Source organism: Nyctereutes procyonoides, unplaced genomic scaffold (assembly GCF_905146905.1).
Source record: "Nyctereutes procyonoides isolate TBG_1078 unplaced genomic scaffold, NYPRO_anot_genome, whole genome shotgun sequence".
NCBI lineage: Eukaryota > Metazoa > Chordata > Mammalia > Carnivora > Canidae > Nyctereutes > Nyctereutes procyonoides.
Genome location: NW_026575051.1, coordinates 17,807,821 through 17,820,854, shown reverse-complemented (window position 1 = coordinate 17,820,854; position 13,034 = coordinate 17,807,821). Strand labels below are relative to the sequence as shown.

The 13,034-nt window shown below is 33.1% G+C and overlaps 1 protein-coding gene across 1 annotated transcript; it reads left to right on the top strand.

Annotated features, from left to right (window-relative positions):
* The first annotated feature begins 341 nt into the window (after nt 1-341).
* DEFB112 (defensin beta 112) lies at nt 342-6,275 on the top strand. The gene is made up of 2 exons (XM_055330424.1): nt 342-396; nt 6,073-6,275. The coding sequence occupies exons 1-2, from the start codon at nt 342-344 to the stop codon at nt 6,273-6,275; spliced, it is 258 nt and encodes an 85-aa protein (XP_055186399.1).
* Nucleotides 6,276-13,034: the final 6,759 nt, after the last annotated feature.

The following is a 13,034-nucleotide window of genomic DNA, read 5'->3' as shown; positions in this document are numbered from 1 at the left end:
TCTTTAGTATCATGTGAATTATTGCAAGGTTATTTTCAACCTTGATCATTTAACAATGTATACCCATAATCTTGTAACTATTAAAATTTCTTAGAGAAACTGCCTCAAGAGAAATCAGAATATGGAATTTTTGTGTGGCAATGCACCAACTTTTTCTAGTCACTATCTCTTTGAACATTCAACCAAGCATAGAAATGTTCTTACTCTTAATAAGCCTCAGTAATCAAGACTGTGCAGAAGAGTTCTATAAGTGAAAGGATTGTTTTTTCTTCCTTATTTCAGCAATACCTGAATTGAGACAGAAGATCTGTGAACCGTTATATCCTAAGAAGTCATTTACAATGAAGATCCTTCTTTCTTTCATTATTTTGTCTTTTGGTGTCTTCATTCCACCAGGTAACATGAATATTATTGCCACAGGGGTTAGCACTAAGTGAGGTCAGGTCAGGATTTTTAAAAAATAAATTTCATTAATGTTATAGAATCATTATATTAATACTATTGGCAAGACCATATATTTATTTACAGTCCCTAGATGAAGAGATATATGAATAATTTTTCAAGGACAATTCACTAGTAAAGCCTGCAATTCACTTTGACTACATGAGATTTTACATATAATATATATTCATATATTATAAATTTCTTTACATTTATACATATAATTACATATATATGTAAGCTATTGAAAAGACTAGCACTACCATGATTTAATCAATTCCTGAAACATGTTCTTATTTAATATTCAAATTCTACTAAATTTAATATATTAGTAGATTCAAAAAATATTTAGAGTGGAATGAATTTATTCTTGGATATTATCTGTCTCACACTTAGAGTATTAATAGCGTAGGTTAAGTGAGGTTAAATGGCTTGCCAGAAGTCCAAAGATTAGCTATACATCTACTCACCTCCATTTAAATTCTTTATTTTGCTACTTTTTTGGGTAACCAAGCTATCTGTCATTGTTGAGATCAAAGGAAATCATCATAAAATAAACCTATAGTATCCCATTTTCTTACTGCTACTCTGCTCTGACATGCAAACATAAATAACTTTTTAGCTGATAGTTTCTCACCAAAAGAGACCTGAACTTCAACTAACAATGTAACTCAAGGAATTAATTTATTTTTTTATTTTATTTTATTTTTTAAGATTTGTTATTTTTTATTTTTTTAATTTTTTATTTATTTATGATAGTTACAGAGAGAGAGAGAGAGAGAGAGAGAGAGAGAAGCAGAGACATAGGCAGAGGGAGAAGCAGGCTCCATGCACCGGGAGCCCGATGTGGGATTCGATCCCGGGTCTCCAGGATCGCGCCCTGGGCCAAAGGCAGGCGCTAAACCGCGGTGCCACCCAGGGATCCCTAGAGTTAATTTAAATGAGAATAATTATTTTCCTTCATCATCTTTATAAAAATTTATTAAAATATGTTCATTAAAATTCTAGAAATTTTCTGAAATAGTATATAGAATTATTTAGATTTAAATATGCACTGATTTTTTCTTAATAGTAATGATGATAATAGCTAGCATCTGTTCGGCTTTTTGCCCTTATTAATTTATTACTCATTACAATAGTCAGTGAGGTGATCTTTATAAAAACCAAGTCATTCATTTACTTATTCAACCTAATTTTGAAGATATAGTTCACAAACTTATCATTTTTAAAAAACCTCTTATAGTATATAGAACCATGGAATAAAGGAAAATATGTTATTGTCTTTATTTTGGAAAGCATCCTTTTCTTATGCTTCAGAAGTAATCCTTTTTTCCTTTTGCAGCGGGCTGTGACCAATCTGTTACCACTTCTACGTCACCACTGAGTACCATATGTAGAAAAAAGTTTGAGATACTATACTCAGAGAGGCAAAATACTTCCACCATATTTGAAAAGGCAAATTATGGTACAAAAAAAAAACAATCCAGGTAAAATAAAACAAGTAGAATTATATCTTGCAATTTTAATCGCTACCTATCAAATGAAATAGAGGAAATATCCTATGTTCTCTATCCCACTCCCCATTTGCTTAACTCCTGTCTTTCAACTTCTAGTTTTATGAAGGTTGAATTTCATGTTCAGAATGAAAAAGAAGTATCATTTTAAAGTCATAGGGTCTTATTTTTTATGAAACTATCTAGCCAGATGTTCTTACTATTTCCAAAAGGTAACATTCTCCAGTCATTGCTCCAGAATCCTTAATATTAAAAAAAATAAAATAAAATGTTGTTAGTGCCACTATGCTTAGTAGTCACATTGGGACTTCTAAGTTTTCTTAGTTTCCCTCTTATATGACAGCTAGCAAAACTTCTTTTTGCCAATCACCACTGTCCATTTGTCCATAATCCAAAATATAATTGTTACATAGAAAGAGTAATTAAGGTGTTATTAATCCTGATGATGGGATCCCTGAGTGGTGCAGCGGTTTGGGGCCTGCCTTTGGCCCAGGGTGCGATCCTGGAGACCTGGGATCGAATCCCACGTCGGGCTCCTGGTGCATGGAGCCTGCTTCTCCCTCTGCCTATGTCTCTGCCTCTCTCTCTCTCTCTGTGTGTGTGACTATCATAAATTAAAAAATAAATAAAATAAATCCTGAGGATGGTGTAATTAAGATAACTTGAAAAGGCAATTGAGCAAAAAGAGTCTAGACTAGGTATGAATAAATAAAGAAAATCTTTTAAAAAATGCATAGAGTAGGTGTTGGGCATTTATTTTAAAAGGAATTATTGGGCAGCCTGGGTGGCTCAGCGGTTTAGCTCTGCCTTCAGTCCAGGGCGTGAACCTGGAGACCCGGGATCCAGTCCCGCGTGGGGCTCACTGCATGGGGCCTGCTTCTCCGTCTACCTATGTCTCTGCCTCTCTCTCTCTCTCTTTCTCATGAGTAAATAAATACATAAAAAAATCTTTTTTAAAAAAGGAATTATTCTCTGTTTTAGTCTTGATCTCAGAATGTCATTTAGCAAAGTATCTTCTCAAGTTAGAATGTTATAAACACCATGTGAGTGATACAGATAAATTTCTATGGGAAGGTACATAAAGATAATTGTCTTTGTGACAGTGTTAAGAAAAAGATTTAGTGATCAGGTCATTGGTCAAGTTAATTTATAGAGGGGCCAAGGTTTTTTTATTTTTTGTTATTATGTTTTATTTTGTTTTGTTTTCAGTCACTATATCATTGTTGAAATCTACCACAGAGCATGTTTTAGTAAGTGCTCAATTAAGATTTATTTAATGAATCGATGAATGAGTGGACAGACAGATGCATGGATAGAGGGAGAGAGGAAAACAAAAAAAATAGTTTTCAGGAATGCATATATTTAGAGGGCGGAGAGGGAAAAAAGGAAGAAGACAAGGATATTTTTAAAACAAACAAACAAAAAAGACAGAAGCATGAAAGAAATTGCTGACTTGTTGGAACATAATGCCAAATTTGAAGATTATTCTTTGAAGATGAGGTGACATTAGTAAAGTCAGACTATATTCAGATATAATGCTTAAACTATATCAAAAATATTTTGTTCTTTGGTTATTCTATTTGTTTAAGTTTTGTTGTATACTATATCACTCCAATTATGGTATGAAGAAAGTAAGTTTAAAGAGGAGGCATCTTCTATTATAGTTATGTATATTCAGTAACAGCTGTAGGTTTGAGACATTAACAAAATAAATATCACTTTTTTGGCTGTCAGATATTGCTGGTAATGTGTGTAAGTGGAAAAGCCTGTATTTATGATATAAAAATTTAAAAAAATCACATATACTCACTATGACTAGATATGCAAAAGATTAAATCTTCCCTTAGTCCGTAATCTGGAATTCTGTAGTTCTTACTCCTCAAAGTCAAAATTATCTTGGTCGTAATATACATTGATTTTGTAATATCTTTATCTCTAATTGTCTCTTTTTTATTTTTCTATATATCTGTCAATATTTCTCTACCTATACCTGTATTTATATGAACTTAGATAATTACATTATTCTTTTTAATTTCAAAATCATTTAATTTACATTAATCACAAAGTTACACTAATACACAGAGAAAACATACATTATCTTTGGTTATATTCATCTCAAACCTAGGCTTTAGTATTCATAGCCTTCTTAGGTTCTTCCCTCTTGGCCATAGCAACTGATCAACACCTCACATGATGAAAAATTCCTTCAGTTCTTTTTTTTTTAAGTATTTTATTTATTCACGAGAGACACAGAATAAGAGAGAGGCAGAGACATAGGCAGAGGGAGAAGCAGGCTCCACTCATGGAGCCCGTTATGGGACTCCATCCCAGGACTCAGGATCATGCCCTGAGATGAAGGCAGACACTTAACCACTGAGCCACCCAGGCAACCCCCCTCAGTTCTTATATAGCAGCTGGGCCAAGCCATAGAATGGAATATTAAAATTACAAAATAAATAACTGGCAAAGTGCTTGTATCTGAAATATATAAATAATTCTAATAAATAAAAAGAAACAGAAAATTCAGTAGAAAAATGGGGAAAATATTAGGTAATTTGTAAAAGTGGATATACAAACCTATTTAAAGTGTTTGTCCTCATTAACAATCAGGAAAATGAAAATTTAAACCATGATAAGATACCATACATTCAAAAAAATGTTTAAAATTTTTATAGTAAAATTTTTATAGTTAGGTAATGCAAATGGAACAGTAAGAATTTTCATGCACTGCTGAAGAGAGTGAAACTGGTAGCACCAATTTGGAAAGCAATCTGCCATAATCTGTTATAGTTGAGGATGTGTACATTCTATGATCTAGGATTTCTGTTGTGAATAAATCTACCCAACAGAAGACTGTTACATATGGTACAGGAAGGAGTACAAGAATATTAACAGCAGCTTTATTTGCCATATAACTAATAACTTATATGGTCATCAAAATTGCAATAAATGAATAAAAAGAATACCATATGAGTATTATTTCTACTTTACTTAAAATATGTATATAAAAACCTCTGTAAAATATTTTGCTGGAAAAATATGGACAAGTGCTTGATTAATTATGGAATTAAAAGGTCTCCGGGATGAAAGCTTGCCTACAGACATCAGTGACAATGGCTCACCCATTCTGGCTGACCTTCTAAAATATGTCCAGTAGGGCCTGATTATATTTATCCAGGATGATGGATATGTATTTCCTAAGACAAGATATTTCATGATCTTTATAAAAGCTTTAAATGTTAAAAAGGCATTTATTATATTGAGCTAAAACCTGATTCTCTGTTAATCTGCACCATTTATTTATAGTTTTGTTTTTGAGTCTGAGAGGAATAAATGAAAATCTTGTCCTGCATTTCAGAACTTATATTAGAAACAGCAGATAATTACCTCATTCCTTATGTTGTTGAAGTTTACAAAATCAAAGGAATTACAGTTTAAAGTGAAAGAATGAAAAATTTTCAAGTTTCTATAGCTTCATAAACTTCAGTGTGATAGAAAAGGGAATGTTGTACTGAAAAATTAACAGCCTTGCTGAAATGTTTACTATACTTGTATCTTCTGTTTATTTCCTATTTATTATGTTAACCTCCCAAAGTGCTTGTTTTTAGGTGAACATATCTTGGGAGTGAAAGTAGCATGCGGATCCAAGAGGAATTGAAATATTCAATAAAATTTAAAAACCAGTATTTTTTAGTATTTTAGAACACTAAAGTCAGGTTTTGATGAATAATGAAATCTTGAGGAAGAGGAAAGGATTAACAATAGAATAGAACTAAGCATGAATATTAAATGAGAGAGAAGATGGTGTTTGGTTCACTCATATTCATTGGGGATGATCAAGAGAGGTAGAAGGTATTAAGATGTTACAAGTCCTCCAGATATCTTGACTTGATCAATTGAAATGTGTAGGGGTGGGTCACCTAGTTTAGGAATAGGATACTTGCTGATTTTTTGGCTTGCTATTACATAGGAACAGAAAGATTTAAATGGGGCGAAAAACAGTGAAGCCCTTTCTCTTTTCTTCCCTCTGTGGTCTGTGCTTCTTTGTAAGTCTTCTTTTAAATCTTGGCATTTCTTACCTGAATTTTTAATTCCATCCATTCTTGTCTTCTTTCAGCTAGAAGTAAAGAACACTATACTGTCTTTAATTGGTGGGATGCATGCATAAAACCTAGTAGTCAATGTAAAAATAAATGTGGTGAAAAAGAATTTAAGATGGCATACTGTGGAAGACCTACAACTCTTTGCTGCATGAAAGAATGTGACCGCTTTGAGTTATTGAAGAGATCCATTCACAAAAAGAGGACAAATATTAACTAACTTTTCTCTTCAGTTCATTACCTCTATTCCTTTATTTATGGCCTAGTATTTCTGTCCATACATATCTATACTGAATAAAGAGCTAAATAAAATGTATTTCAGTTTGAATCACTCTTGAACATTGTATCTGCTTAGAAAAAAAGGAGTAGAATACAGAATGAGACTTTGGACTCAAGAATAGAAACATTAGAGAAGACATGATGAGACTACTGTGCTAAAGGTGACTCTGGGGCCAATTCTATGCTGAATGTAAAAAGCATGTTGTAAATGATTGGTGATGTATATCAAGCATTCTTTGAGAGTCAGGAGTAGGGAGAGAGCTGATGAGAGATGCAGGGTATGTGTTATCCCTGAATTATCATGGAGTCCTTGTAACTTTCTCATATTAGCTATCCTCTCCTGTTTACCAATAGAATTCTTACAATAAAAATAATTCAAGTGCTTAGCTAGCCCTTTGAGAAGAGTTGCCCCAAAGGGTAGAATAGAGGGGAATTATTATAAGAAGAAAGAGATGGAAGGTAAGTCCTTGTACCCTGTAGCGATAACAATCATAATCATAACTGCAGTTATTGGTTATAGTGTTATAATTACAATTAACTTCTCTTTATTTTGTCTTGTGCTTTAAAGATATATATCTTATGTATCAGATGACTTTTATCCTATTTTTATCTTGATAGTTATTGAAGTCTTAGTGTGTTTGCTTGTATGTACTAAATCCTGGGGGAAAATGGAGTTACTCACTTAACCTTATAGAGGTTAACAGGGTGAAGCTACAGCACCATATACCTGGTGGCTCTTTTATGCTGCTCTGATATGCATACATATCAGCTTTGGGCTGAATTTACAACAAAACGTATCCTGTGTACAGTGGCTGGGGTCAATGAAAAATAAATCTAGGTGTTAATCAGTTATATGTGACTTTGCTAGTATGTATAATGCTGTGTTCTGTGTTCTGTGTCAAACTGGAGTTAAATAAGCCTTATTGGATCTTGTGAGTTAGATGTACAATTCAAGTCTTGAACCATACTTGAGTGATACCACAGTATACCAAAATACAATATATGTATCTATCCTAACATAAATGGACATTATGAATAAAAATACTAAAAATATTTACATATGCATTAATTATTCAGGGGTATATAATAACTACCTAAGGGTTAGAATGGTTTCAATATAAGTTATTCATGTTTGTCTTTTACTGATAGCTGACAATTTTACAAAGTATTTAGACCAATTTATATTTACCCAAAAGTAGTGCATGAGAATTCTGAATCGTCCCCATTTTTCCAATTTTAGCCATTCTTCTGTGTGTAAGTGCATATCATGTTGGTTTTTCATTTACTTGTTTTTTTCAAATGATGTTGATAAACTTTTTCACATACTCATTAGCCATTAGATATGATATTTTGTGAATTTCTGTTTGGACCTTGAGTCCATGTTTTTATTGGTTGTGCTTCATTTCCTACTGATTGGTAGGAGTTATTAAACATTAATTCATGTTAAAATATCATATAGTTGGGATAATACAGTATGCAACCTTTCAAATTGGCTACGTTAGTAATATGCATTTAAGATTCCTCTAAGCCTTTTCATGGCTTGACAGTTTATTTCTTTTTATCTCTGAATAATATTTCATTGTCTGAATGTACCAAAGTTTATTTATTCATTCACTTCCTGAAAGACGTTTTGATTGCTTCCAAGTTTTTGCAATTACAAATAAACTTGCATGTGTGAATTTTGATGTAAACATGTTTTCAACTCCTTTGGGTAAATACCAAGGAGTACAATTGCTGGATTGTATGATAAGAGTATGTTAACTTTTGTTTTAAAAAAAAACAAACTGCCAAACTGTCTTTAAAGTGGCTGCAATGGCTGCAATAGCCAAATTATGGAAGCAGTGCAAGTATCCATCAACTGACGAATGTATAAAGATGTAAATATAATATATATATATATATATATATAATGTCCATCAAAAAAATAAAATCTTTCCATTTGCAGCAACATGGATGAAGCTAGACAGTATTATAGTAAATGACATAAGTTGGTCAAAGAAATATGTGGAATTTAAGAAACAAAACAAACTCACAAAATGAAAAAAAAAAGAGAGAGAGAAACAGAGAGAGAGGCAAACCAAGAAATAGACTCTTAACTATAGAGAAGAAACATGGTTACCAGAGGAGAGGTGGTGATGGGGTAAGTTAAATAGGTGATAGGGAATATGGAGTGCATTTGTTGTGATGAGCATTGGGTGTCATATGGAAGTGTTGAATCACCTGAAACTAATATTACACTGCATGTTAACTAATTGGATTTTAAATAAAAACTTTAAAAAGTGACTGTACCATTTTGCATTCCCACCAGCAGTGAATGAGAGTTCCTGCTGATTCACATCCTCATTGTCATTTGGTGTTGTTAATGCTCAGATTTTGGTCATTTTAGTAAAGTGTGGAATGGTATCTCATTTAAATAGCATTTCCCTGAAGACATACAATGTAGAACATCTCTTTACATGCTCATTTGACATCTGTTTATTTTCTTTGATAAAGTGTCTGTTAAGGTCTTTAGGACATTATTTAATTAAGTTGTTTGCTTATGTTGAGTTTCAGGAGTTCTTTGTATATTTTGAATATTAAATTCAACTTAAATTCATTTATTAAATGTCTTTTGCAAAATATGTTCTCCCAGTCTCTAGTTTGTCTTCTTATTCTCTTGATATTGTCTTTCACAGTGTAGAATTTTTTTTTATTTTAATGAATCCTAGCTTATAGTTATTTCTTTCATGGATCATGTCTTTGGTGACATGTCTAAATAGTCATCCCTATACTCACGATCATCTATTTTTTCTTAGGTTATCTTCTAAGATTTTTTTTATAGTTCTGTGCTTTACCTATAGGTCTGTGATACATTTTGAGTTATTTTTGTGAAAAGTGTCTAGACTCATTTTTGTTTATTTTGTACAGTGTTGGATTTGAAATTTTGTTGAGGATATTTGCATCTCTATGTTCATGGGAGATATTGGAGTGTAGTTTTCCTTTCTTGTAATATCTTTGGTTTTGGTATTGAGGGAATATTTTTAAACTGATAGTGTTTTGCTATATTAAAACCTACATGAGGGCAGCCCTGGTAGCTCAGGGATTTGGCGCCGCCTTCAGCCCAGGGCCTGATCCTGGAGACCAGGGATCGAGTCCCATGTCAGGCTCCCCGCATGGAGCCTGCTTGTCTCTCTGCCTGTGTCTCTTCCTGCCTCTGTTTCTCTCTATGTCTCTCATGAATAAATAAATATAAAAAAAAACCTACATGAGGGGCACCTGGATGGCTCAGTCTGTTGGGCGTCTGCCTTTAGCTGGGGTCTTGATCCTGGGGGTTGTGTGATTAAACCCTGCACCAGGCTCCCTGCTCCATGGGGAGTCTCCTTCTCCCTCTCCCTCTGTTACTCCTCCTGTTTGCTCTTTCTCGCTCTCCGTAGATTGCTGATCACTTTCATCCAAGTCAGAAACTGATTAAGAAAGGACAAACAGTGTATGTTCTCATTCATTTGGGGAATATGAATAATAGCAAAAGGGAATATAAGGGAAGGGAGAAGAAATGTGTGAGAAATATCAGAAAGGGAGACAGAACATAAAGACTTCTAACTCTGGGAAATGAACTAGGGGTGGTGGAGGGGGAGGAGGGTGGGGGGTGGGGGTGAATGGGTGACGGGCACGGAGGGGGACACTTGACGGGATGAGCACTGGGTGTTATTCTGTATGTTGGTAAATTGAACACCAATAAAAATTAATTTATAAAAAAAAATAAAATAAAATTCTTTTAACCTAAAAAAAAAAAAAGAATAAACATTACACTGGAGTACTTCGCCAGTACTATAAGTAAAGAAGGACAAATAGTATAAGGGGTGAAAAGAAAGAAAGAAGGCTGTCATTCACACACAACATGATTATGTATCTAGAAAATTCAGAGAAATCTACAGACTACTAGAATTAAAGCAGCTTAGCAGAATCACTAAACAAAGCAAAATCACTAAACAAATCTATAAAAAGTGATTTAGTGATTTCTGTATACCAAAAACTAACTAAAAACAAAATTAAGAATATATATAACATTTAGAGAAGCATTACATGTCTAGGAATAACTCTAATGAAAAATGTACCTCACACATAATAAAAACCTTATTTTAGAAATGGTATAGATAGAAATCTAAAACATATATGCAGAGAAATTTTCAAAATAGTTGAAGGGATATAATCTGTTCGTGTAATGGTAAAATTGAAGTGCAAATACTTTTACTTTCTCTAAATTCATCTTCAGACTCAAAGAAATTACCATTAAAACTCCAGAAAACTCCTGCCCACCCATAAGTTGACAATTCAATTCTAAAATGTGTAAGGAAATGTAAAGAGCCAAGAAAAGATAAAGCAGTCTAGAAAAAACAGAGACTACTCTATCAAACACTAAGGTCTAATATATAGGAATAGTAGTTAAATGTGGATTACAAAGGTGCAAGTAGGGATCCCTGGGTGGCGCAGCAGTTTGGCGCCTGCCTTTGGCCCAGGGCGCGATCCTGGAGACTCGGGATCGAATCCACATCGGGCTCCTGGTGCATGGAGCCTGCTTCTCCCTCTGCCTGTGTCTCTGCCTCTCTCTCTCTCTGTGTGTGTGACTATCATAAATAAATAAAAATTTAAAAAAATTATTATAAAAAAATAAAAAAAAAACAAAGGTGCAAGTATTTACTATTAGAGCAAAATAGAAGTCAAGGAATAGACTTAGAGTCACTTGATTTTTAACATAGATAAGACTGCAGAGAAGTTGGGAAAATGATTTTTTCAATAAATGATATTTGAATATCATATGGGAAAAATTTTATTTTGTTCTCTAATTCACAATATAGATTCATAATGTAGATCTAGGTGAATTACTTAAATAAAGTAAATGATAAAACAATAAATATATGGCATCTTCATGGCCTGGAGTAAAAAGTATAAGTAACCCTCAAAATTTACTAACTAAAATTAATAAATTGCCCTCCTTTCAGTTTAAGAAATTCTGTTCATTCAAATAGATTTAGGAAGGGAGAATGCAACCCATACAGTGGGAAAATATTTTAAACATCCATTTGTCCAAAAGGAATCATCTGAAATATGTAGAAAAAACTCATAAATAGGTTTTTGTAAGACATAAATTCTGATTTTCAATGGATAAAGAGTTGCACAGACACTTCAAAAAGAGGATATTCATATTCACCATTTGATCATTAAATATATTTAAAAATGTGCTCAGCCTCATTAGTGAAGTGCAAATTAACTCCACAACACAATATTATTACTCATGCACTGAAAAGGCTACATTAGAAACATCTGCACACACAGTATGGAGGAATCCCACAAACATAATCTCAAGCAAAAATGAAGCCAAAAAAAAATACATGAAAGAACCTAACTCTATTCAAAAGTAAAATGATCATTTCATATCAACATCATTATCATCATCATCATCATCATCATCATCATCAAGCTTATGTATGTTGTTCGATGTCAAGATTTTTTTACTTTGAGTGATGAGGTAGTGATTGGGAGATATACTGAGGAAGACTCCAAGGTACTTGGTAATATATTTGCTTTTTGATCTGGCAACCAGTTACATACTGGATTAATTTGTGGGTATTTAATAAGCTGTTCACTTAGACATGCAGTCTTCTTCAATAAAGAGTTTAGAGATAATAAAACTATTGTGCATTAATTATCTGTTTTCTTTGTAATAATTTTCTTCCTTCTTTGGATAAGCGATATTTCTGCTTTTTATTATCTCTCTTCTGAGTGAGTTTAGACAGTTGTGAGCACCCAAGGAAGAATGCCTGGTGGATAGGTAAAGCCCAACTACTTTTTCCTTCTCCTCTGTTTCAAGATATTATTTCCTGGTACTGGTTAATTCTCCTTTTGGTTACAGATCCCCTCTTGACATGGTTCCACTTCCCTTCAGGTAACACCCAACATAGTTCTAGATCCTACTAAATAACCATAGCTTTTAGATTCTGGAGGTACAACTTGTCTCTGTTCTTCAACTCTAGACACAGTACCAGTCATTTCCGTACTAATCTTTGTAGAATGTAACTATTCTGTTTGGCTTCTCAACTTCTCTATTATCAGTATAACAAATTGTGTAATTTAAATACCCAGATAAATTATTTAGAAAGTTTTGTTTTCCTGATTGGAAATAGATAAACTAAAAATAACTTGAAACAAAAATAAAATTTAAAAAGTAAATTAAACTGAATAAATGAAACAGAAATTTAAATTTTCTTGTTTTTAATACACATACATACCTATGTTCATACACACACAAGGTATCTTTATTAGGTTTTTTTATTTCATGAAAACTTACATGTGGAAAATTCTCCCATCAGATTAGCTACGCTTTCTCTAATGAAAATAAACACATGCCATACACTTACCCGAGAAAAGCCTCAGAGAATGTGAGATAATGGGAGAAAAATTATTAGAAATATTCTATCCCAATATCCTCTTTCTACAAGTGAGGAATCTTAGGAACAGAAGGGTTAAAGAATCCAGATCCAACAATAAATCAAGGATATTCAATTTTATAACCTAACGCACTCTCCTTACCACCTACTATTTCATGGAAATAAGAGCTGAAGGGGAACATCAAGTCCTAAGAACCATAGTTATCAGAGACAAAGCTGTACATAGTGACCCATTTTTCAGATGTGTAATCCATCTTCAGTTTGTTACAAGTTGT

Bases quoted from the DNA above. Each gene is read 5' to 3' on its own strand.
- DEFB112 (XM_055330424.1), top strand. From the start codon at position 342: ATGAAGATCCTTCTTTCTTTCATTATTTTGTCTTTTGGTGTCTTCATT. The intron at 397-6,072 runs GTAACATGAATA...GTCTTCTTTCAG, and splicing joins TGGTGTCTTCATTCCACCAG to CTAGAAGTAAAGAACACTAT.